The sequence below is a fragment of the Eubalaena glacialis genome, chromosome 6 (genome assembly GCF_028564815.1).
Source record: "Eubalaena glacialis isolate mEubGla1 chromosome 6, mEubGla1.1.hap2.+ XY, whole genome shotgun sequence".
In the NCBI taxonomy this organism is placed as follows: domain Eukaryota; kingdom Metazoa; phylum Chordata; class Mammalia; order Artiodactyla; family Balaenidae; genus Eubalaena; species Eubalaena glacialis.
In genome coordinates, this window is record NC_083721.1 from 149660295 (window position 1) to 149688057 (window position 27763).

Genomic DNA, 27763 nt, shown 5'->3' on the forward strand with positions numbered 1-27763 from the left:
ATGTGAAGCCCTATAGGTACCTGCTGGACCTAATTTGCAAGGGAGAATACAGTCATTGTTCACGCAGGTAGCGGTTGTGTTCTCACTTAGAGGCCGGGAGGCTGTTCAGTCTCAGATACCCCCGTCCCCTCCCCCTCCCCTCACCCCATACCTCTTAATATGGCGCTGGATGTCTCTCCTGGTGTGCCGAGCACTTCATATTACTTTCTCTAATGATTTTCTCTTTGAAGCTCTTAACTTTCTGTTTCATCTGGAAGAATAAAAAAAAAAAATTTGAAGAACTCAATAAATTTCCAATTGATAATTTAGGGATATAAGCAAGCATCCTCACTAGATAAATTCTATAAGGGAAGTGTTGGTACGTAGATAAAATGAAAAGGAACATCCATTCTATTAATTTTATTTGCCACAAATAGTCATTGAGGTGTATTTCCCAGAGGGCTGTGTATTTTGTTTGGTTTTTCTAAAGCTGAGTAAGACAACATGGTATATGTTAATGCCCAAAATTTGCTTACTGGCCTCTGACAAAATGGGGTAAAACATAACGGGTCTAGAGGGTTGATTGAACCTTTCAAAAAACGTATATATTTTTATAATCATTCTTAAAAACAATCACAGTGTGTGTATATAAAGAATAGTTTTTTAAGCAAGGAAAACATTACAGGTACAAAGGGTACCTAATTTGCAAGTGAAGATATAATTGTTCATGCAGATGTGGGTACATTCTTATCTAGGGGCAGTGGGTCTATTCATTGCCTCCCCCCTCCCCTCCCCCCCAAAAAAACAGCTCTAGACATATAATCACTATGCAAATCTAGTCAGCATATTTACACTGGAAACAAATGTATCCAACTATAGAAAAATAGGTGGAGCTGTGTGAAGCATTCATTAAATCTTTCAGGGCAAGGGGGTAAATTAAACTTTATAAAGCTTCTATAAAAATAACTATTTTAGAATTTAAATACAGTTGTATAATTTACTGCTTGTTACCAGATTCCATTTTAACAGCAAAATTTAGCTTCCAAAAAAATACTCCAAATGAGGCACTGCATCTGAGAACCTGTGACTGTGTCCCCAACACGAGCATTTAAAAATTAGGGCCTCGGTGTGGCCCATTTCATGCCGCATCAAGAGTGGTCTTTCTATTTCCAAAAAGAATCCCACGGTTTAAGCAGTCGTGAATAAATATGGTGGTGGGTTAAAGCCCCTGGGGATGGTGGGGAGGAGGTCCTCTCAGCATCCTCCATGGGGTAGAAAGCATCGTCTCTTCCACCCATTAAAGGTCTGCAGAGTCACAGCCAAGAAGCCAGCTTTCTGCAACCAGTTTCCTCACTTTTCATGATGTATCTTGGAGAAAGAATTGAAGTAGTATCATATGAGTGTTACAGTGCCATTTGCAAAGCTGAAGCGTCAGTGCGGGTCAAATTTTCACGAAAAATGATGCACGCATCCAGCTACATGAGGAGTAATCGTGAAAACCAGGCTTATGAGAAAGGGAGGGCAAAGACACGGTTGTGTGTCACGCCCTGCGCTGTGTCCCTTTCTTCCCTCCTTTCCGTGTTTTCAGAGCCCCCCTCACGAGATCAGTGGTTCCTATTGTCTTCATCCTCAGAGATTGGTCTGCCAGGGAAGACTAGCGCAACAGTGTAGACTCACCCAGTTGTTATCAGGAGTTACTGCTCCCAAGGCTGTTAATGTGGAAACCACTTCATACTCTGCTGAGTTGTTTTGATACATAGGACAGCACTTTACACTTAATGAGCATAAAGTTTTGAATCAAAAATCTTCCTCTGTGAACAATAATTCCACACTATTCTATGTTACAGTGTGCTCTCACCTCGTTTGCCTCTTTTGAAAACTTCTGTTTCCTCCAGAAACAGTAAGAACTAAAGAAGAGGGCAAAACATTGGAGCAGCCCCTATTGAAGATAAAAGTATGATTAAGATACAGAAAAAATAATTTAATGGGTAAGAAACATCTGTGACATCAAGCAGGTTATTGGCAAAAAAGCATCTTTATGCGTAGTTGGCCTTGCCCCTAGGGCTCTCATGGCAGGGGGGAGGGGACAGTGGGAAACAGAAGGTTTTAAAAGAGGGACCTTGTATGACCAGGTTTGTGTCTTCAAAAACTAAAGTTTAGTTTATTGGGGAGTGGAAAGACTGAAGACAGGGGGATGTTCAAGAAGGTACTTTGATGGTCCAGGTAGGAGATGACAGAGGCCATAAGGAGGTAGAAGAGGGGAAGGGCCAAAAGATATTTGGGAATCAGAATCCCCAGCACTTGGTTTCCTAACCGCTATGACAGCATCGCTGGTGACTGTGTGAACTTGACTGTGCCTGGTCTCCCACAAATTCCCAGGCCAAGCCTGGTGTGCAAGAAGGATGCATTCCAAGATCAGTGACTATTATTTAGTCAGTTCATGGTACCCAGGGGATCAATCCTCCTATCACCCATCCCCCATTTCCTGCTAGCAGAAAAATGGAAAACAACGTTCACAATTTACTACCTATGACATACTAGAATTTGTTTGACATGGTTCTTTACCTATATCAGAAGGATACAGTAGGAGTTTGAATCCTAGAAATAAACCTTCACACTTGGCTGAAGCAGAAGTATGGAAGAAGCAGTATATAGAGAGAAGGTTTGGTCTAGCGGTAGAACATGTTGCCCAAGGGGTTAAAACAAAGGAGGTTCAAGTTCAGGCAAGATGCCAATAAAACAGGGAACAACTGAATGCAGACTAAATATAAAAATCTTTTAAGAATTCAGACTATATTACAAAGCAACAGTAATCAAAACAGTATGATACTGTCACAAAAACAGACATGTAGATCAATGGGACAAAGTAGAGAGCCCAGAAATAAACCAATGCACTTATGGTCAATTAATCAACAAAGGAGGCAAGAACTTAAAATGGAGAAAAGACAGTCTCTTCAATAAGTGGTGCTGGGAAACTGGACAGCTACATGTAAAAGAATGAAATTGGAACATTCTTTAACACCATATACAAAAATAAACTCAAAATTGATTAAAGACCTAAATGTAAGATGGGAAACCATGAAACTCCTAGAAGAAAACATAGGCAGTACACTCTGACATAAATCGCAGCAAAATTTTTTTGGATCTGTCTCCTAAAGCAAAGGAAATAAATGCAAAATTAAATGATTGGACCTAATTAAACTTCAAAGCTTTTGCACAGTGAAGGAAACCATCAATAAAGCGAAAAGACAACCTACTGAATGGGAGAAAATATTTACAAATAATATGACCTATAAGGGGTTAATATCCAAAATATATAAACAGCACATACAACTCACTATCAAAAACCAAACAACCCAATTAAAAATGGGCAGACGACCTAAATAGACATTTCTCCATAGAAGACATACAGACGGTCAACAGACACATGAAAAGATGCTCAGTATCGCCAACCATCAGGGAAATGCAAATCAAAACCACAATTAGAATCACCTTATACCTGTCAGAATGGCTATCATCAAAAACACCACAAATAACAAATATTGGCAAGGATGTAGAGAAAAGGGAACCCTTGTACACTATTAGTGGGAATGTAAACTGGTTCAGCCACTATGGAAAACAGTATGGAGATTCCTCAAAAAATTAAAAATAGAACTACCATATGATCCAGCAATTCCATTCCTGTGTATATATCTAAAGAAAATGAAAACACTAATTCGAAAAGATATATGCACCCCAGTGTTCATAGCAGCATTCTTTACAGTTGTCAAGATATGGAAGCTATCCAAGTGTCCATCAACAGATGAATGGGTAAAGAAGGTGTGAGGTAGATATACATGTACATATAGATATAGGTATAGATACAGATAAAGATACACACACACACAATGGAACACTACTCAGCCATAAAAAAGAATGAAATTTTGCCATTTCCAACAGCATGGATAGACCTGAAGGGTATTATGCTGAGTGAAATGTCAGACAAATACAGATAGTGTATGATATACTTCTATGTGGAACCTAAAAAATACAACAGACTAGTGAATATAGCAAAAAAGAAACAGACTTACAGATACAGAGAATAAACTAGTGGTTACCAGTGAAGGGAGGGGCAAAGTAGGGGATTAAGAGGTGCACACTACTATGTATAAAATAAATAAGCTACAAGGATATATTATACAACACAGGGGATATAGCCAATACTTTATAATAACTATAAATGGAATATGACCTTTAAAAATTGTGAATCACTATGTTGTACACCTAAAACTTATATATTATACATCAACTATACCTCAATTTTAAAAAATAAGAATTGAAGCCTTCAGGGACCAAAAGGAGATAGCAGGGGAGCTTGAAGACAAAGTAAGAGGTCAGTTATAGGAAGTAGCTCATATTGTATGCTTTAGACTCGAAGCAGAGATAGCTAAATATTAAATCACAAAAAAAATTTACACCGGGGCTGCCCAAATGCTTACTATCGCACGTTAGTGACTTGGGGAGCTGCTGGTCCCATAGGGATAAATGTCATTTAGACTCAAGCATGGGAAGGAAGAAGGATGTCTAGCCAGAAACCTGATACCTCCGACAAACTAAGTTCCATCCTGACCAGTGGAATTACTCGTTAATTCATTTATTACACAAATACTTATTGAACTGTCATCTCCAGTGCCCCGGACACTCTGCTGTTTTTGTGATATAAGACTGCAAAGGAGAAGTAGAGACACCGACATAGAGAACAGATGTATGGTTACCAAGGGGGGAAGGGAAGGTGGGATGGATTGGGAGATTGGGATTGACATATATACACTACTATGTGTAAAATAGGTAACGAATGAGAACCTACCGTACAGCACAGGGAACTCTACTCAATGCTCTGTGGTGACCTAAGTGGGAAGGAAATCCAAAAAAGAAGGGATGTATGTATACATATAGCTGATTCATTTGCTGTACAGTAGAAGCTAACACAACATTGTAAAGCAACTATACTCCAAAAGCAATTAATTAAAAACAAAAAAAAAGACTGCAAAAGAGGCCTTGCCTACCCTGAAGGAAAGGGAGGAGTTGGGAGGAGAAGGGTTAGACCAAGGCCTCAGCCCAAGTCAAAGCCCGCACTTCCAGGGAAAGTCATTCCTCAGCGCGGCAGCGTCCATGTGACTCACCGGGCTGCCTCGGCTACACACTGCCAGCCCTCAACGGCAGACAGAAGGATCCAGTCAACTGACACCACTGACGTTCTGGTCCAGCTGTGGCCCTGAGCTGGGTTATTTATACCTTTGGACTCGAGTCCAGATTCCCCGATGCGGTGGAGACTGTGGACATGTGCGATGCATCTAGGGCACGACTGCTGTGTTCACACCCGCTCTCACACAATCTCCTGTCCTGCTCTCCGCACCGAATAGCAGTGTGAACAGAAAAGATGCTGTGAGGGGGAAATTGATACATTAGAATACTAGTTTTTAGTGGGCGGACTACAATTGAGGACTGTGGGATTAAAAAGTATTTTTTTATATTGAAGAAAAGGTGTGCATTACAAACAAGTCTCATTAGATTATTGTTGTCATTTTTACTTCCATCAGGGTTAGAATTAGCGGGAAGACAGGATCAGGATAATCTTTGGTCTCTCGTAGACACAGACCATGAGAAAAATACTCCAACTTCAGAGAATTTATTTCCATGGTTGGCAGGAACAAATGTTTGTAGGGAATATGGTATATATTTTTTTAACTGGACACCTGGTAGGTAGAGGCCAATGGGTGTAAGCTATTCTGTCTTTATAATCTGGCATCCTCAGATACTAACACATGTTGGTAAGGACATGGAGAATTGGACCCCTCACATGTTGCTGGGGGGGGATGTGAAATTCTCTTTGGACAGCATTTTGGCAGCTCATCTAACGGTTAAGCATAGAGTTCCCATATGACCAAGCAATTCCACTGCTGGGTATAGACCCAGGAGAGATGAAAACAGGTCTATGCAAAACTTGTACACAAATGTTCACAGCAGCGTTTGGATATTCACAATATCCAAAAAGTGAAAACAACCCACATGTCCATCACCTAAGGAATGGATAAATATAATGTGGTATATTCATACAATAGAATATTATTTGGCAATAAAAAAGAATGAAGTACTGTTACATGCTACAACATGGATGAACCTTGAAAACATTATGCTTTGTGAAAGAAGCCAGTCGCAAAAGACCACATGTTGAATGATTCCATTTATATGAAATGTCCAGAATAGGTAAATAGACAGAGACAGAAAGATTAGTGGATACCTAGGGCTGGAGGATTTAGAGGAATAGGATACAAGGTATCTTTTGGGGGTGATGAAAATATTCTAAAGTGGATTGTGGCGGTGACTGTATAACTCTGTAGATGTACTAAAAACGACTGAAGTGAGCACATTAAATGGGTGGATTATATGGTATGTGAATTATATCTCAATAAAGCTGCTTTTTAAAAAAATCTAGCTTTGATATCTCAGCATCTTTGACTCTTTCCTACTTGCTGCAGCCATAGCTTTTTGCAGAGGTATTGGGTTGCCCAAAAAGTTTATTTGGTTAGCGAATACGTTGTTCAATAAAGTTCTTGGTGAAAATGAAAAGTGCCTTTTATTTTTACTTAAAACTGAACGAACTTTTCGGCCAGCCCAATGTTTTGGAGAAAGCAATGTGAATCTCTGGTGTCTTAAACAAGTCCAATACTGTAAGGATATTTTCTGAGAGTTCATTAGGAATTATTGTTTAACTAAGCCTGGAATTGCAATCCAGTAGCTTCTCAGTAGGGATACACCATCTCTGCTGCTCTGTGGATGAGTCTAGTCTAACAGACGCTTTCTATTTCAAAACACACATTGATATAGGGTACATAGCACTGCTGTGTAGGCTGATAGGACAAGTTTTGACGTTTGGAAAAATATTTTATCAACAGTATAGTTTAGGTTATAGCCAGTGTATTCGTGTTGTTTGTTGAGCCATCTCAACTCAGGGGGCATTAATATGGACTGGCCTTAATTTTCTCCAGTCACTGCTTTAGGCCACATTTTGTTGAATTTTGCTTTTCTATCCCTTAACAATATTTAGCAGCATTCGGGTTACTTTCAGTTAATAGAAAAGTCAGTCTTGTCGGTTTTTAAACTCTCCTCTCATACTGATTTAAATCTAATTTCCTGTTTCCACTCCGTCAGGGTGGAGCAAGCAGGTCTGGTTCTCAGACATCTCTTCTCTCCCTTTCCAAGGCCTGACTCCTAGGCTGTGGGGTCAGATAAAGGATGAGGGCGGCATCCCTGTACCTGATTTCCTGCTGCTTTGGCAAGCAGCATCTTGCCGTCCATGCCTTCTGAGTGACAGGTGTCAAAATGCTGCTTCACGTGCAGTAATCCGAGGTCTCACTTCCCAGTCCCCTGATGTAGAAGACCCAGCCCCGGCTCAACTTCCTTGGCTAAGCCCTTCCCCATGGGTGTTGGTAACTTTGAAATGGGCAGGGGCTGGAAGGGGTGGTTGTATGCACATATGTACGTACATACATGTATTACACATTTTACTGATGTAAAAATGTACACAGTTTACAGATAATAAAATATACAGTACTCTTTGCTGCCAATTCCATGTAGCTGATTCATTCTCAGAAGACTTACAGTGACTTTTGCAGCTGTAACTGACAAATGAGTGTGGTTCTAACAGGAATATTGGGTGATATTTTCATACATAGTTAAGAACTAAGACCAAAGTAAAACAAAGAAGAGTGTCAGAACTTCACTGGTTAGTGTCATGAGCAACTTCTTTCTGAATCAGATAATGGTTTCATGTGCTGGAAGAATATATCCTCCAGTGTTTATGTTCTTCACTGTGTAAGGATCTAGACATGATACACTTTTAAGTTTAATCTGAACTATTACCATTTTCTCCATCACTTTCTTAACCACAGACAATCAACAAAACAGTAAATCAAGTCCTAATTTGTAGCATTTGCTGATTTCAGGCTACTTATGTGACCTTCCTGAGTGTGTAATCCGGACAAGATGCACAGTAGTAGCACATGGTGTTTTTCCACCATACGGTTAGAAAAGACCTTAAAAAAAATATGACGATAAATAATAATAGCAGTAAAATAATTAAGAAATGATGAGTTTTAAGTATTGATTACCTTTATAAATTACTTAATTGTAACTTTATGTAATTTAATATTTGAGAATGGCTGTGTTTTTTAGTTTTTTTTTTTGGCTGTGTTGGGTCTTCGTTGCTGCGCACGGGCTTTCTCTAGTTGCGACGAGCGGGGGCTACTCTTCGTTGCGGTGCGTGGGTTCTCATTGCAGTGGCTTCTCTTGTTGCGGAGCACGGGCTCTACGCGCACGGGTTTCAGTAGTTGTGGAACACGGGCTCAGTAGTTGTGGCTCACGGGCTCTAGAGCGCAGGCTCAGTAGTTGTGGCGCACGGGCTTAGTTGCTCCGCGGCATGTGGGATCTTCCCGGACCAGGGCTCGAACCCGTGTCCCCTGCTTTGGCAGGCGGATTCTTAACCACTGCACCACCAGGGAAGCCCCCCAGCTCCTCTTCTCTTAGCAAGTCCCGAGGAAGGTATTAATGTCTCTTTAGAAGTTGGGGTACTTGATTCCTCTTTTAGCATCACTAGTTATTAATTCTGGGGTAATAGCATATCTTGCTAGACTGGTATGCAGTTTTATTTAGCATTTTCAGAGTTAAATCTAGTTGGATAACATCCACCACTTGGTTTAAATCATAGACATGGTAACATTCTCCCTAAATCGCTTTATGAGCCACGAGGGCCACACGCATGCACACACACACTCTATGTATATATGATATATTTTTTTTTTTTTCAGGGTACTTAACCTTTCTGGTCTGGGTTAGGCCTATAATTAATGGTCTGGTTTTCCCACATTCCAAACTACAAAAAACCTTAACTTTGTCCTACTCACTTGATTTTTAATTAGTAGACCCTGAGGAATTCAGTCATTCCTAAATCTTGATAACATTCTTCAAAGAGACATGAAATTCCTATACCCTGGGGTGAACTAGCTTTAATTGCTCCAAGTCTTAGCCTCAAGATTACAGTTCTCCAAGTAAAACTTTAGTGAAGGAAAGAAATGGGGACGCGTGAGAACTTATCCTACCAGATATCAAACATACTGTAAAACAGTAGCAAGAAAAACAGGAGTAAATAAAGCAAAAGACAAATTAATCGAATGAAAGAATATCAAGTACAGAGTCAGGTCCAGATACGTATGGGAATCATATGTGTGATAAAGCTAGCATTGCACAGATGGTTACTGTATGTAAATATAGGAGAATATTTCTAAAATACTGGAGTGAGTGGAGAAGGCCTTTGTCAAATACACATGACATCACACTAAAAAATATTAAGGAAAGATTGACTTATTTAAGTACTGAAAAACTTTAAACTTGTAATGGCAAGAGACACTATAAACTAGGTTAAAGGACAAAAGACTGGGAGAAAATATTTCCTTCACATATAATAGATAAATAGTATTTTCCTTAGAGGTGCACTGAATTTATTTTTGGCTGAATACTGAACAGCCAGCATTAAAATTAATGAACAACCTAAGGCAATGCTGAATGTTCCCACCATAAAGTGATCTTCTGAGATACAAGAATAAATATGAAATTTTATTTTAAGACTATAAGTAATACTATAATATTATTATTAGAAATTAGAGGGAACTCCCTGGTGGCCCAGTGGTTAGGACTCCATGCTTTCACGGCCGTGGCCCAGGTTCAATCCCTGGTTGGAGAACTAAGATCCCATAAGCTGAGCAGCCAAAAAAAATTTTTTTTTTAATTTCATGAAAAATTAGGTATGTTTTTAAAGTTTGTCATGATGATGTTGCAGTATAATTTCTTAGCACTGCCAGCTGCTGGGAGACTCCTCTGCACACTTGCAAGACTTAGACAGATGTTTTTGCCTGATGAAAAGCATGTTTTTCTTTGGCTGTCTATCCCAGTGTGGGTTACTCTTCGTGGAGATTTTACTATCAGATCAATAAGCTTTCTTTTTTCTCTAATGGTAACAAAAAGGTGAAGACTTATACGCAAATCAATCAACGTGATACATCATATTAACAAATTGAAGGAGAAAAACCATATGATCATCTCAATAGATGCAGAGAAAGCTTTCGACAAAATTCAACACCCATTTATGATAAAAGTCCTGCAGAAAGTAGGCATAGAGGGAACTTTCCTCAACATAATAAAGGCCGTATATGACAAACCCACAGCCAACATTGTCCTCAATGGTGAAAAACTGAAACCATTTCCACTAAGATCAGGAACAAGACAAGGTTGCCCACTCTCACCACTATTATTCAACATAGTTTTGGAAGTGTTAGCCACAGCAATCAGAGAAGAAAAAGAAATAAAAGGAATCCAAATCGGAAAAGAAGAAGTAAAGCTGTCACTGTTTGCAGATGACATGATACTATACATAGAGAATCCAAAAGATGCTACCAGAAAACTACTAGAGCTAATCAATGAATTTGGTAAAGTAGCAGGATACAAAATTAATGCACAGAAATCTCTTGCATTCCTGTATACTAATGATGAAAAATCTGAAAGTGAAATTAAGAAAACACTCCCGTTTACCATTGCAACAAAAAGAATAAAATACCTAGGAATAAACCTACCTAAGGAGACAAAAGACCTGTATGCAGAAAATTATAGGACACTGATGAAAGAAATTAAAGATGATACAAATAGATGGAGAGATATACCATGTTCTTGGATTGGAAGAATAAACATTGTGAAAATGACTCTGCTACCCAAAGCAATCTACAGATTCAATGCAATCCCTATCAAACTACCACTGGCATTTTTCACAGAACTAGAAAAAAAAAATTTCACAATTTGTATGGAAACACAAAAGACCCCGAATAGCCAAAGCAATCTTGAGAACGAAAAATGGAGCTGGAGGAATCAGGCTCCCTGACTTCAGACTATATTACAAAGCTACAGTAATCAAGACAGTTTGGTACTGGCACAAACACAGAAATATAGATCAATGGAACAGGATAGAAAGCCCAGAGATAAGCCCACGCACATATGGTCACCTTATCTTTGATAAAGGAGGCAAGCATATACAGTGGAGAAAAGACAGCCTCTTCAATAAGTGGTGCTGGGAAAATTGGACAGGTACATGTAAAAGTATGAAATTGGAACACTCCCTAACACCATACACAAAAATAAACTCAAAATGGATTAAAGACCTAAGTGTAAGGCCAGACACTATCAAACTCTTAGAGGAAAACATAGGCAGAACACTGTATGACATAAGTCACAGCAAGATCCTTTTTGACCCAGGTCCTAGAGAAATGGAAATAAAAACACAAATAAACAAATGGGACCTAATGAAACTTAAAAGCTTTTGCACAGCAAAGGAAACCATAAACAAGACCAAAAGACAACCCTCAGAATGGGAGAAAATATTTGCAAATGAAGCAACGGACAAAGGATTAATCTCCAAGATTTACAAGCAGCTCATGCAGCTCAATAACAGAAAAACAAACAACCCAATCCAAAAATGGGCAGAAGACCTAAATAGACATTTCTCCAAAGAAGAGATACAGATTGCCAACAGACACATGAAAGAATGCTCAACATCATTAATCATTAGAGAAATGCAAATCAAAACTACAATGAGGTATCATCTCACACCGGTCAGAATGGCCATCATCAAAAAATCTAGAAACAATAAATGCTGGAGAGGGTGTGGAGAAAAGGGAACACTCTTGCACTGTTGGTGGGAATGTAAATTGATACAGCCACTATGGAGAACAGTATGGAGGTTCCTTAAAAAACTAAAAATAGAACTACCATATGACCCAGCAATCCCACTACTGGGCATATACCCTGAGAAAACCATAATTCAGAAAGAGTCATGTACCAAAATATTCATTGCAGCTCTGTTTACAATAGCCAGGACATGGAAGCAACCTAGGTGTCCATCATCGGATGAATGGATAAAGAAGATGTGGCACATATATACAATGGAATATTACTCAGCCATAAAAAGAAATGAAATGGAGGTGTTTGTAATGAGGTGGATGGAGTTAGAGTCTGTCATACAGAGTGAAGTAAGTCAGAAAGAGAAAAACAAATACAGTATGCTAACACATATATATGGAATCTAAGGAAAAAAAAAAAAAAAAAGAGGTCATGAAGAACCTAGTGGCAAGATGGGAATAAAGACACAGACCTACTAGAGAATGGACTTGAGGATATGGGGAGGGGGAGGGGTGAGATGTGACAGGGTGAGAGAGTGTCATGGACATATATACACTACCAAATGTAAAATAGATAACTAGTGGGAAGCAGCCGCATAGCACAGGGAGATCAGCTCGGTGCTTTGTGACCACCTAGAGGGGTGGGATAGGGAGGGTGGGAGGGAGGGAGATGCAAGAGGGAAGAGATATGGCAACATATGTATATGTGTAACTGATTCACTTTGTTGTAAAGCAGAAGCTAGCACACCATTGTAAAGCAATTATACTTCAATAAAGATGTTTAAAAAAAAAAAAAAAAAAAAAAAAGAAAAGGTGAAGACTTACCTCCTCAACCCCTAGACTTAAAAGATCACGGTGCAGTGTCCTTGCAGTCCTCCCACAAACCGAAGCTGTGTGCAAAATGCTTAAAGACGATGTCTTCTGGATATTTAAAAAGCCAACAGAAGATTTTTGCCCTCACATTTTTATCTCTAATGTTTGCATTCATTTCCTGACTCACACAATCATTGGATGCACTGCTTTCTCTGCCGGCAGCCACTGGTTGTTACAAGTGCTTTACTCTCAGTTTTAGTATCTGCAGTGGACAATCGTAAGGCCTGTTTTGTGCCAGAAGCCTTCTCCCTTATGAAAGCTGCGCTTCTATCTCACTTTGAGCGTTTGTATGAATACATGTGAAGACAGTTCCAAATCTTTTCCTTGTATGTCATATTGTTTGTCTTCGACTGAGATTTTCAGTCCCAAGTTAACATTCATCATGCTTACCAACATTTTAAAAACCAGTATTCAGATATTAGCAATAAGTCCAAAAGATGATCTATATTTATTAAATATGATGGTAACCTGATCTTTGATCTCCACAAGTTCAGCAAAGCTCAAAATAACATCAAAGGAGGCATTTGTCTGTTCAGTCTTCCGAAGACTAAAGCAATTTTGGCTGAATACTGAGGCCAAAGCTGAACTTCAGTGCATGCTTAATATTTATAATATATAAAATACTCCTTCATGATAGTAAAGAAAAAATAGACAAAAGACATGAATAAGCACATCACAGGAGAAGAAATACAAATGGTGAACAAACACAAGAACATGTTAAACCTCAGTAGACATCAAGTTAGATCCAGATACAACAATGACAGGGATTTTTTTTTTTTTTTTTTGGTTACCTTGACAAAAACAATTTTTAAAGATTGGTAATGCAGTGTTAGGGAGAATGTCCAGAAATAGGATAAATTGTACATCCTTTTATTGAAGGGCCGTTTGGCAGCATTTGGCAAAAATTTTAAATGTGTACTGTACTCTCTGGCCCAACACTGTCACCTAGAAGAATCTACCCTCCAGAACGACACAAACCTATGCTCAAAGATGTATACAAGATGGTAATACTAGTCCTGATAGCAAAAAATCAAATCTAATGTATCAATAAATGTGCATCAGTAGGGGATGGAAAAATGAATGCTGAATAACTGTGCGCAGGAATGCCCTGTAATTATTAAAAATAATAAGCTAGGTCTATTTCTAGTATCTTAGAAACACAACTACTGTATATTGGCCCAGAGGAAAATCCAAGTTGCAGAATCATGTGATTCCCATTGGGTTTAAATATAAATAAAGAAAAAAGTCTGGAGGAGTGAGCATCCAACCATTAACAGCAGTTACCTTGAGATGGTGGGAAATTGAAGGGAAGAAGATCGTATTCTTTACATCATACATGCTTCTTTATTATTTGAATTTATTATAATGAGCATCAGTTACTTTTTAATTTTATAAGAGATTTAAATAAAACTAGGCTAAACCAAACCATGGAAGAAAAGTTCCACGAAAGACACAAAAATGAGCTATTCCTCATTGCAAGGCAGACCCACAGAAAGCCTCCAGTGACTTGGTGAGTAAGTGCTCATCATGGGAATAGTGGGACAGCTGGAGAAGCAGTGGTTTATAGCCTCGAAGAATCCGAGAAATGGCAAAGTGCAAACCACAAAGTTCAATAAGAAAATAATTAAGTTAGGACCTCCCGGGTGGCGCAGTGGTTAAGAATCCGCCTGCCAGTGCAGGGGACACGGGTTCGAGCCCTGGTCTTGGAAGATCCCACATGCCGCGAAACAACTAAGCCCGTGCGCCACAACTACTGAGCCTGCGCTGTAGAGCCCGCGAGCCGCAACTACTGAGCCTGCGTGCCACAACTACTGAAGCCTGTGAGCCTGGAGCCCGTGCTCCGCAACAAGAGAAGCCACCGCAATGAGAAGCCCACGCACCACAACAAAGAGTAGTCCCTGCTCGCCGCAACTAGAGAAAGCCCGTGCACAGCAACGAAGACCCAACGCAGCCAGAAAGGGAGGGAGGGAGGGAGGGAGGAAGGAAGGAAGGATTCCTGCTTATATACAAAAAAATTAAAAAATAAATAAGTTAAAAAAAAAAAAGTGACAAGAAAGCTGTCACACTCTCCATCAGGTCCCCTTTACTGACTTGCTAGTTGTGTGTAGAGAAGAAACCTCTATGATGAGCCAGCATATAATGCTACAGAGGGACACCTGCCTTATGGAGTAACTGCTCTTTCTGGCTGTTATTTTGTGTGTTCCTTACTTACTTGTCTTATGTTCTTCTATCCATTCATACATCGCAGTAAACATGGGGTTAACGAGAGGGAAACGGAGACAGAGGGACCCAGGCAGAGTCCCATGAGGGCAGGAGTTTGCTTATTTAGCACTAGTTCTGCAGGACCTGGAACATAGTAGGGACGCAGTGATAGTTGACGAACGACTGAACGCGTGGGCTCCAGTCCAATGGGAAATATAGATATACAGCAGACAGACAACTAAAAGGCAGCATTCTCAGCGCAGTGATAGAGGTGCGAACAGACAAAACAGAAATGGGGCACATAAGCCTGCTACAAAGCCCCTAGAAGCATCCCCGAGGAGGCTATGCCTGAGTTAAATGTTGAGAAATTCATAGAAGCCCACCGGGCCAAGGACGTCGCAGAAGCAAAGGTGCAGAGAGCTTATTGGAGGGCTTATCGGAGAAGCTGCGAGTTGTTGATTCTGGTGTAAAGCATGGGTGGAGAAGGCTGGAAAGATTAGGTCTAGATCATGATGCTCTTGGGAGCCATGCTAAGGACTTTGTTGGTTTTGTTTTTGTTTTTGTTTAATTTATTTTATTGAAGTATAGTTGCATTACAATGTTGTGTTAATTTCAGGTGTACAGCAAAGTGATTCAGTTACGTATATATACACATTCTTTTTCATATTCTTTTCCATTACGGTTTATCACAGGCTATTGAATATAGTTAGGTCCCTGTGCTCTACAGTAGGACCTTGTTGTTTATCTATTTTATGTATAATAGTTTGCCTCTGCTAATCCCAGCCTCCCAATTCATCCCTCCCCTATCATCCTCCCCCTTGGCAACCACAAGTCTTTTCTCTGTGTCTGTGAGTCTGTTTCTGTTTCATAGATAAGTTCATTTGTGTCATATTTTAGATTCCACATAGAAGTGACATCATATGATATTTGTCTTTCTCTGTCTGACTTACTTCATTTAGTATGATAATCTCTAGGTCCATCCATGTGGCCGCACATGGCATTATTTCATTCCTTTTTATGGCTGAGTAGTATTCCATTGTGTATATGTACCACATCTTCTTTATCCATTCATCTGTTAATGGACATTTAGGTTGCTTCCACATCTTGGCTATTGTGAATAGTGCTGCTGTGAACAGTGGGGTGCATGTATTCTTTTGAACCATGGTTTTCTCCAGATATATGCCCAGTAGTGGGATTGCTGGATCATATGGTAGCTCTAGTTGTAGTGTTTTGAGGAACCTCCATACTGTTCTCCATAGTGGCTGTATCAATTTACATTCCCACCAACAGTGCAAGAGGGTTCCCTTTTCTCCACACCCTCTCCAGCGTTCGTTATTTGTAGACTTTTTGATGATAGCCATTCCGACTGGTGTGAGGTGGTACCTCATTGTAGTTTTGATTTGCATTTCTCTAATAATTACACGCTAAAGACTTTGGATTTTATCTGAAGAGAATGTCTTCAAGAAGACAATCAGATTTATATTTTTTTAAGGTACACATGAATATTCATTTTCCTGTCTTCATTTTGAAAATGATAGCAGAAGTTTTATATGTGCCTGACCATAATCAGTTCATTTCATTCTTATAACAACTATAGAGCAGTTCATGTCATTCTTATAACAACAACTATAGCAACTTCATTGTGCAGTTGAGGAAACCGAGGCACAGAGAAGTTAAGTCCTTTGCCTGACATGATGCAGTTATCGGTGGAACCGAGGTACAAAGGCAGGCAGTCTGGACCCGGAGCGCACCACCTTTTCCATCATACTGGACTGGTTTTGTTTGTGTTTCTTTGAGAATATATGTGTTGTCTTAAGAAAAGGGAGTCAACATTTCTTTGCCATGTGATTTCTCCCATACCACCTACCAACCAAGAGAGAATGTTCTTTGGCCTTGCACATGGAATCACTGGGCAGCCCAGCCATCTGCCTGTCGTTCTCCACTCCCTCTAACCACTCAGCTGCTTCTTACCCCGTTTAGTCTTGACCCCTGTCTCCCTCCTTTCCTGGACGGGCTGTGAACCCTTCTGGTTTCCAGTGTTTCCAGTATAGCCCCCGTCACGGAGAGGTGAGCCTTCAGACGGGGTTGCAGGAGTCGCCTGAGCCTTTCTCTTCTGGAATCAAAGGTGCACGTAACACGAATCTCCAAAACAGGGGAGGGAGCAGAGCACTGAGATCACCTTTCACTCACTTGCAAATAACCATGCTTGTTGTTCAGGCGCCTGGCGCTGTGTAGGGAAGCAGAGGTCAGACAGGAAAGTAGAGGTGAAGGAGGAAGAAGATGTGTCACCCGTCATCAGCGATCTTTCCGTCTTACACTTCCACCCAGGCTACTATTTCCCAGCCTGTCTTGTGCCAGCAAAAATGATGGCATGATTTTTATACACAGATGAGGCGATGTGGTTTAGAGGTCTGTTGATGGAGGGCTTTGTGTTCTCAGCTCCCAGCCCCGAGATTTTCCATTGACCACACCGTGAGTCCTGTACCTCTGCCCCAGGGACCCTCTCATACGTACCACACTACTAATTAGGAGAATCAGTAATAATAACCATCTAATAACCAGTAATAATAACCATCTAATAATCAGTAATAATAACCATCTAATAACCAGGAATAATAACCATCTAATAATCAGTAATAATAACCATCTAATAACCAGGAATAATAACCATCTAATAACCAGGAATAATAACCATCTGCTCTGAGAGGAGCCAGGTGTGAACATGCTCTTCTTGTCAGAAATTCAAATAATTACTGACCAAAAGCAGGCCGTGTAGGAGACTTGAATTTCAGTTTACTTATTCGCCGGTGAACTTTGTGGTTTTTCTTTAGTAAAGAGGAGGAAGACTGATAGATGATCATCTCAAAGGCTGACAAAGCCTTGGGGTAGTAGTAACAATCTAGAATACAAAATGATGGGGAAATTTTCCTTCTATTGTAGAAAGAAATTGTTAGAGAAATAAGGCCGAGTAATTTATGTTTGGAGACTGTCATTTCATCCCTGGCGTATCTGTATCCAGGAAATGTGAAACCCAATAACAAAATTCAATCTTACTTCAAGTCATAATTATAAATATACTACAAAAGGAGTATCTCATTCCACTAAATTCACTGCGATGGTCATTGGATATACATTTATTGCATAGTTTCAATTCAGTTACTTGTAGTCTTAACTTTTTTCTATTCAACAAAACATTTTAGCATTTAAGAACTATTTGATTGATAACACATGATTTTTAAATTCCTTCATTTTATACCTTTATTCCTTCATTAATACTTTAAATTTAAGATTTGCATAAATTTACAAAGATGCGCACACAATAATGTTCTTCACAACATTGTTTATAAAGCAGAAAAAAAAAAAAAGAAAAGAACCCAAATGTCTCTAAACAGAAGACTGGTATTAATTCAGATTAATATTTAAAATGATGCACAGGAAATATAGTTCTTATAGTTTTATAAGAACTTTGTATGGAGTATAATCTATAAAATTATCAAATTACTGTGTTGTACACCTGAAACTAATATAGTAATATAAGTCAGTTATACTTCAATTAAAAAATCAAGTCAAATAAAATGATCAAGTAGGATATAATTATTGATATGAAAAGTTATTCACCATACAGTGAGTTTTTTAAAAGGTTCCAAAAGCAGACTATGATCTTTTTTTAAAATTGTATGTTTAGAAAAGAAGTCTGGGAAGATGTAAGTCAAAATGTTAACAGTACTTCTCTCAGGGAATTTGCAGACGGTTTTCACTTACAACTTTCTGTCTTGTGTACTGTGTGAGGTGACTTTTTGAAATTGTTAATTATTGTTTTTATATTTAGCATGTATAATTTTGCAGATGGAACAATATTTCTCTTTTCAAAATCGAACTTGAAAAGGTATTATAAAAGGAACTCAAAGGAATTTACTGCTAATTATTTAAGCGAACAAAAAAATGTCTGCACAGCACATGTGAGTTTTATCAATAACACTCTACCGTGTTTCTGAGGTTTTCCCCTCTGCCCCTGTTGAAATAGTATGGATGCTTTTCCCACCCCACTGTCTCCTTCTCCCTCTCCCTCCTTTGAGCTGAAACAGCAGACTCTTGTTCCCAGTATGCCCACTCTCAGTAAGGGTAGATTTGCACTAGAACATTAATGTCACTGGTCATTCTGACATTAAACCTGTCCTTTACCTCGACCAGTTAAGTCAGGAAGTACAGATGGCTCTTTAGCGCACATCACTTTAAATGTAGAGCGTGTTTAACCAAACAGCTGTCTTGAGCGATGTAGACGTAAGCTCTGTTGAAGGTGCCCAAGTTCCGCCCTAAGGCTTTGCATTCCAGAAATTGAAACAAGATGATTTGTTTCAAAGGTAGAGAAATGTGACTCTAAATATCTTGTCAATCCCAGGTGTTTTGTGTCTACATCTGGTACTGCTGGTTTCAATCGTCTTGAACCCTGGCTCAGTTGGTTGAAGTGATAGAGTTTCACCATTTGGGCAAGTGAAGGACAAGAGTCACAAAGAGTAGGCAGAGAGGCAGACATTCCGAACACACCCATTGACTATCACTGTGATGTAAGTGAATATAAGAAACTGGCCTCTCCCTAGAATAATTATAACAAACTTAGCACAAGTCCAAGAAAACTTAAGTGAGGTTTGTTAAAACTTAAGCAAGTCTTGGGGGCTTCCTTGGTGGTCCAGTGGTTAGGATTTGGCGCTTCCACTGCAGGGGGCCCAGGTTTGATCCCTGGTCAGGGAACTAAGATCCCACAAGCCTCTTAGCACAGCCAGAAAACAAAAAAGCAAAAACAAACCAAAAAAAATGGTGTAATATAATGTTAGAACTGTAACAAAATTAAAAAATAAAAGCAAAGTCTTGTCGGGAGGACTTTCCAAAGCTTTGTTATCATCAGCATCAGATCATTGAAAGGTGGTGTTCCTGTTATACCTTGGCTATTGCGAAGGTGTGACCTTGAATGTCTTACTGGGTCTTAGCAGACTCTCAGAATCTTCCCGAGTTATGAGGTGGTATTAGACCACAAACACACTTCCATATTCTTTACCTAGTTTCTTTTTTTCATATTTAACGTTAGCTTTTGCTAATATTTTTCCTTTTCCCTTTCGGTTCTTTCTTATCCGCGTGCTCTAATACACTCGAATTCTCAACACCAAAAATACAGGAAATAAAACTCAGGGAAGAAGTGAGATTAGAGAATGGAGGGAAACGGGTGGATTCTGGGATCTCCAGAAACCTAAATTACATTTTTTTTTTAGTTGCTTTGAATTGTTTTCATTAACCGTTGATCCCGTCTGGGTGGAGCAGTGTCCCAGGAGACCTGCAGTGAGGGCCCAGCTCCAGCCCTGACGACCCCCATCCTTAGGCTGCAGTTTCATCCCATGCCAGCCTCCCCTGTGTTAACGTTTTAGGACGCGGTAAGTCAGTGAGGGTTAGCTGTGACTAACATCTATCGCTGTTTATGTAGTAGAGAGCTCTGTGGCTTTGATATTCCCAAATGTAGAGGCCGAAGCAGCCTGTCGCCCTGTGTCAGTGGGTCACTAGCCTGCTGCTGGACCCCTGCCTGGGCAATAACCCAGGCCAGGGAGTTGGCCGAGCTTCCCCCGCCCCCTTCCCCCAGGGGATCGTATCCAGGACTGTGCAGGCCCCGCCCACAGCCCACCTGCATCTTCTCTGTGAAATAAACATCTACCTGAAAACCAGGGGAGGAGGAGGGGGAGAAGCATATGTATGGTGGGGGACAGAGAGAGTCACGCTTGTCCGGAGACGTGACAAGAGGCAGCAGTCAAAGCACAGGTAGGTGCTCCTCGGGCGGCGGGGGTGAGATGCGGTCTCCGGGGCAGGTCACTTGCAGGTCACGGCGAAGGTGACCTTGTTCCAGAGCGCAGCATCTCGCCTCTCTGCCCACGCCCTGAACCAGGGCCAGCTTTGCAGACACTCCTCTCTTCCCCAACCTTGAAGAGGCCAAGCTGCTGGTGTTGACTGACTCCTGCCTCTGCTTCCTTTCCAGCTGACCCGCTGGTGGGTAGCATCGCCACACAGTACATGACCAACAGGGCAGAGCACGACCGGATGGCCAGGCAGTGGACCAAGCGGTACGCCACATAGGGCCCCGGCCCGCGGCACGCTCACCAAGTGCATCGGGGCCCCGCACCTCGGCTCTGCTTGTCTTCTTTTTATCACCTTTCGAACCGTCTTGTGATGGAATGTCATCCGTCTCCGCCCTCCCTTTCCTTTGCTCCCCACCCCTTCCCGTTTTATTCCCTGTTTAATTTCTGTTATCTTGAAAGATCTGGGTTTTTTTTTTAATCCCACCTCCACGTGGATGGGAACGTTTGTTTTCAGTGCAAACAATGTCAGATCTGTAATAATATGAGCTTTCTTTCAAAGCTTCGTATTCCTGTGTGGTTTCGTTTTTTTGTTGTTCGTTTTCTTTGGATCCTTTTTCCCTTCCTGTGATCTTCGGGAAAACACGAGTTCAGAATTCTATCTCGTTTCTACTTCAATGTAATGCTTAGGGTTAATTTTTTTGTACTGAAGTCTTTATCGGTGGGTGCATGCTACTGGGAACCAGATTTTTGTACAAAAGCTTCAATCAGAATCACTGTGCATTACTGAGACTCTGTTTATCACTGGCCTTCTGTCCCCACACAGAAGACTGCTGGATTGAACAAAATAATATGTATTTTGATTTACTTAAAGTGCTTGTAAATTTCTTAGGGACCTGCCACTTTTGACTGTGGATCAGTTGATGTACACTTGTATTATTAAAGCACTCAATAAATCACTGTGGCTGATAAATGCGCTTCTGGTAACCCAGCGTTTGCTTTGCATCCTGGTGACCAGCAGAGTTCTCCATGCAGCGAGGCTTGTCTAATTCAATTACAGATTCAGGTGTATTTTTTTCATCTCAAGCCTCTAATATTTCCTTGCAGTTGATTTGCTTGGCATGCGGAATTTCCCCAGCCGTCAATAGCCTGATGATTTTATGGTCGTTTCCGATCACTCTCGTTTTTGCATATTGGCTTCACATTACTTTCTCATGGACATCTTTTCTGTTACAGCCTTCTTGATGCAATAATTCAAATATGTGACTCCAAAAATAGGCTCCTAGTGAAAGTGAGGTCTGAGCTGATCGTTGTGTTAGACCACTCTTGGACTTACTTCTCTCTTCTTTTTCCTCTTAAGATTGTTATAGTGATTGCCCTTGAGTTTGGAGTTTGTTTTTCCACCATAATTTTAGTGGAGGAAGTAAACCCACCTCATATCAGTCATGGTCAGCACATTCAGTGACAAGAGTATGCCTGTCTGGCTTTGACCTTCAGGCTATTTTGGGTGTGCAGCTACAGGAGGCTGAGGAAACTTGTGTGTGGTGTAGCTTGAAAACCACACTGACATGCTGATTAATATTCAGGGTTCTTTGTGTTACAAGGCCCGTTGGAAACTCCTGCTTCTACTAATTATAGTTACAAGCCCACCGTACAGCTTGGTCTCATTTAAGGAACATCTTTCCTGCCACATAGTAGGATTTACAAATGTAAGTCATTTACCTCTAAATATTTCTGACTTCAATTTTAATATCTTTATCAGAAACACGTTAAATATCTGATTCAGAAGATGCAGTTTTTATTGGGTTTTAGTGGTTCAAAAGAAATCCTACAGAAAATACGTTTAATGTTGAAAGTGGGACTTTTAAACCAAAGTACCTAAGGATTTTTTTAATAACCATTGGATTGAATGGATTTTACCATTCATTTTATTTGAAAACAGGTTCCAGCTTACAGAACACCATACGGCCTCGGTTACAGCTACTCAAATCTGTAGTTGTAACCAGAGTAACCACAGACAATATGTATGAATGGGCACAGCTGTGTTCCAATAAAACTTTATTAACCAAAGCAGTCAGTAGCCAGATTTGGCCCGTGAGTTGTAGTCTGCCAGTGCCCGTTACAGACCACCATAGACTGGGGGGAAAGAGTCAGATAACTATGTGTTTAACATTTCTTTCCTTAAAATGTTATAAATTTAATTAATATAATACAAGACTGATTTTTAGAAAATGACCCAGACTATTTTACCGCCTACAGACTTTCTCACCACAAAGGTTTATAGGTTTAGTTTAATACTTTAGATTAAAATATTCAACCCTAAAAGCATCGTATTGTTTTAATATGAAATTTTATTAAACTGATTTCTTTTTTATTTACTTTTGACTGATTAAACCAGACTCATGAGATTAATACTGACTTTTATAGAGAGTATTTAAATTCCGTTTGCCTTTCTTCTTTTAAAATGTCAGCACCATTGGACACATTTTAAATGATGTTTCTAATATATTACATCTACATCTCCAATCTGGTTGTACTTCAGATCATTTTAAAATATGTGTTATTTAGGAGACAGAGATTATAACACCTCTAGTAGGAAATCCTATCAGAAATCCATGTTTGCTATTCCATGATCAGGTTTTCTATCAATTTGATATGAAGAGTCTATACAACTTCTTTCCCCATGTTATGAACTCCAAGGACTTAATGACAAACAAATGTACCTTCCCTTCAAACTGTGAAAGCTGGAAAAACTCCAGAGAGACCAAGAAGCTCTTAGTTGAGCCTGTTAAGTCTAGATTCCGGATTAACATGGTAATTTTATTTGACATCAGAGCAGGCAATACAATTCTAATAAGTTTTCGATAACGCTTGTGAAATAAGATTTGGGAGTGGCTTAGCTCTCAGAAAGCTAAATAGTTTTGCTAATAATTATGGGGATAGCATTGACTTTGTACCCTAATATTATTTAACTTTCCAAACATACTATTGCTAGTTGTGTTATTTTGTAGCTTTGTTAAATAAAATGTTGGCAGATCCTTGACTGAGGCAGGACCACTGGTAATTGAGAAAGTAGTTTAAAATGGTATTTATTGATCTTAAATAATTCAGAATGTTGTGGCCTTAATTTGTTGTAAAACTGCAAATAAATAGAACAGTCCTCATTTGTTCTTCTACAGGAATCCATTGAAGATAGCAAATGCAGGAGTAGTCGATCTTTCCTTCTTATTCCAAGATTAGAGAGCAAATCTAAAAGTTTATCCTGCAGTACTGGTTTGGGAATTAGGGAGAAAGGAAATATTTATTCAGAAGGTACTATACACCAGGCCGTACGTTACCTAATAAAAACCTTAGCCCAGCCCTGTAGGGTGTAGGTAGGTGTCACAGTCTGAACGTTTGTATCCCCCAAAATTCATGAGTTGAAATCCTAATCCCCAAGGTGATGGTATGAGGAGGTGGGGCCTTTGGGAGGGGATTGGGTCATGAGGGTGGAGCCCTCGTGATTGGGATTAGTGCTCCTATGAAAGAGACCCCAGAGAGCTCCCGAACCCCCTTCCATCATGTGAGGACACAGTGAGAAGCTGCAGTCTGCAGCCGGGAAGAGGGCCTTCACCAAAACCCAACCGTGTCGGCACCTGGCCTTGGACTTCAGCCTGCAGAGCTGTGAGCAGTGTATTTCTGTAGTTTATAAGCCCCCTAGTCTGTGGCTTATAGAGCAGCCTGAAAAGACAGAGACAGTGGCCCTGGGTCCTGCACAGCTAACAAAGTACTGAAGTGAGAGTTCCACCCAAGCATGTGACGGCGGAGCCCTTGCTGTCAACTACAAAACCACACACACCTTTCTTCTAATGACGAGATCATACTATCAAGATAAACGGGCCTAATTCAGTCTTAGAGTCCAGGGGCTGTACAGTTTTAGGTGCTGGGGGTCTTGCCATCTTCAGTAAATGGGAAATAAGGTTGCAGGAAGTGTGGCCCTGGTGTTAGATGGGAAACCAAGCAGTACTTCCAATCTTAGAGCTGCTGCCTTAAAACTGCCCAGCCTTGGGGAGACGTCACTTGGAAGAGCCCTGAACTTCTCTGCATCTCAGTGCTGCGATGAAAGCGCTGTTAACTATTACCAGGCATGGCAATTTTTTGAATGTCTCCATAATAATTTGTGCTTTAGAAAGAGATACATTTGTAGAGAACAGACTGGTGGTTGTCGTGGGGGAGGGATGGAGTGGGAGTTTGGGGTTAGCAGATGTAAGCCTGTATATATAGAATGGATAAACACCAAGGTCCTACTGTATAGCACAGGGAATTATATTCAATATCCTGTGATAAACCATAATGGAAAAGAATATTTAAAAAAGAATTGTGTATATATATATATAACTGAACCACTTTGCTGTACAGCAGAAATTGACATAACATTGTAAATCAACGATACTTCAATTTAAAAAATTGATAAAAAAATTAATGAACCAACAGCGATTGTCCATACTTTATGCAGATTTAAAAAAAGAAAAACGAGATATGTTTGTAATTACTACGGAAAACAGTTGAAATTGTACAAAACAGCCCTACCAGAGGATCCTGACTTACCCATGTATTTTATTTCCAGGTGGCTTTATAACCTATTAACACGTCCCCTCTGTACAGGGCTCTCAGGTCTGTGGCATGGGCCTCAAGCCACACAGGCACGTCCCGTACCCTAAACTGGTCCTGTAATTGTCCACAGAGGAAAACTGGAGCTCGCCAAGTTGTCTGCTGATCATAGCACTTCCAGCTACATCAGACCTGGGAGCTCTTGGAGTTGAGGCTGGCCTCTGAGGACCTCCCGTGATAGCCATGCATCTCGCACAGCCAGGCTCCCCCTGGGAAGCTGGCTGGTCCCTTGGGCCTGGAACACTAGGCCCCTTTCACACTCGAATTCCACCAGGCGCACTGGTGATGTGCAATAGGGTGACCCGCTTACCCCAGTTTGGCTGGGACTTTCCCTCTTTTAAAACAGAAAGTCCCACCATTGTAAAGCAATTATACTCCAATAAAGATGTTAAAAAAAAAACAAAAACAGAGAGTCCCATGTCTCAGCAACGCCCTCAGTCTGGGACCCCCCAGGAGTGTTGGTCACGGGAGCTTTCATGCCAGGACTGAATTTCAGCCTAAGGTCTCACGCATTACCCAGGGCTGGTTGCACTCACAGAAATGCTTTGTTTGAGAAAGAGAATTTTACTCAATGGACAGAGATCCTGTTAGAAAAGATGTGCCCTCCACAGCTTGAGGAATTCCTGTATATTCCACCCTCTCTGGCTTTCACACCCAGCCACCTGCGCTCATTCCCTCTGCTTCTGGAGGCAAATGAGTGAGTGAAACCAACTGCAGCCTTTCTTTGCATCTTCAAACGTGACTTAAGATATGTATGCCTTTCTATGAGGAGTCTTACTACCAAGGAGTGGTCTGAAGCATAATATGCCTTTCTAGAGGATGTTTTTTTAAGGGAAATTCCTGAATTTTAAAAATCTCTCATGTATGGGACCCACACAGGAAAATGGAGGAGATAATGTGATCACCTGTCCGGATTTTTTTGAAATTTTCATTGGAGTATAGTTGATTTACCATGTTGTGTTAGTTTCAGGTGTACAAGCAAAGTGAATCAGTTATACATATATACATATATCCACTCTTTCTTAGATTCTTTTCCCATATAGGGCATTACAGGGTATGGAGTAGAGTTCCCTGTGCGATACAGTAGGTCCTTATTAGTTATCTGTTTTATATATAGTAGTGTGTATATGTCAATCCCATTCTCCCAATTTATCCCTTCCCGCCTTTCCCCCCTGGTAACCATAAATTTGGTTTCTACGGCTGTGACTCTATTTCTGTTTTGTAGATAAGTTCATTTGTATCATTTTTTTAGATTCCACATATAAGCAGTATCATATGATGTTTGTCTTGCTCTGGCTGCACCTGTCTGTCTTATTACCTGCTTATATGTCTGCATAGTCCAAGTGGGGGTAACCCCAACTGCTCCAGAATTCCCAGCGTCAGGAGTTTTCAGTTTGAAGAAAAACCTTACCCAATAACCTTGGTATCTTTTGGAGCTGAAGTGACCCCTGATCCCTGCTCTATCATCCCCTCCTCCCACTCACCCCTTTCAATTAGATGGGAGGTCAGAGTTCAGGATGACAGTCACATCCTGGTTGATAGGGAATTTTAGGAACTTTCTGAGAAATTCTGTCAAGCTATCCAACAGAAAAGTAACAGGTGCTTTACAACTGGTGCTCCTGGACACATTGAGAAACACCAAGCGAGATTCTCCTGCTTAATCTATAGCTCAAGGACAGTACAGAGGGGCAGAGGGGCCACGCTCGCCTGCTCCAGCCTGCCTCTGCTGAGGTTGCCTGGAAGTAAGATGATAACATGCTTCAAGGCCTGTTCAGCCTCCAGCTTGGAACTACTGACAAACCTGTAAATGAAGATGCCCCGCCATGAACTTTGACAGTGTCAGTCTGCATCCTTTAGACGGACAGCTGACTGTATGTTCCTCAGCAAACAGCTCCCAAGTACTAGGATTTAAAAATCAAAGCAGGAGTCGCGTCACCAAGATGGTGACATAGGTCGTTCCCGGCTTCCCTCCCCCTCACAAGAAGAACATCTCACAACTCTTCAAGAACAAGACAGCACTGAGAGAATCGCAGAACTTGGGGTGAGGCTGAAGCACTCCTGCAGCTCAGAGACCAAGAAGGTAAGAGAAGCGGCCACATGCTGCCCGCATGCCCCTCCCAGGCCAGCACAGCTCCACGAGGAGGTGTCACCCCCGAGCCTGGGTTCCTCAAGTGGGAAGAGAGAGCCCGGGATGGACAACCAGCCTCCCCAGCATGGCGGGTCCTTTAGTGGGGTCCCTACTCTGCTTTCGGCCCACAGGGACTGCAGGGGGATCTGGGGGCTCAACCACGGGGAATCTGTGATGCAGATGGGGGAGGGGCTTGCAAGAACCAGCTCCCGGATCTGGGGGACCGAGTTCCTACCTGCAGGGCCCAAGTCCTCATCCCAGGCGGCTTTGCTCACCGCAGAGCCAGGTCAGGGGTGCGCTCTGACCGGGGAAGTCGGCAGGGTGCAGATCTGCCTGAT

General features: G+C 40.9%; 1 protein-coding gene across 2 annotated transcripts in view; it reads left to right on the forward strand.

The window, feature by feature from the left end:
* The window catches only part of LOC133093739 (ubiquitin-conjugating enzyme E2 E2), a 364710-nt gene extending 343081 nt beyond the window's left edge, over positions 1–21629 (forward strand). Inside the window, exon 6 of one of the 2 annotated variants that reach the window (XM_061193715.1) lies at positions 20830–21622. In XM_061193715.1, the coding sequence (XP_061049698.1) occupies positions 20830–20927 (98 nt within the window). In that variant the 3' untranslated portion in view covers positions 20928–21622. Of the gene's footprint in view, positions 1–20829 lie in introns of both variants that reach the window. The other variant, XM_061193717.1, reaches the window with a different exon arrangement.
* The last annotated feature ends 6134 nt before the right edge of the window (positions 21630–27763 follow it).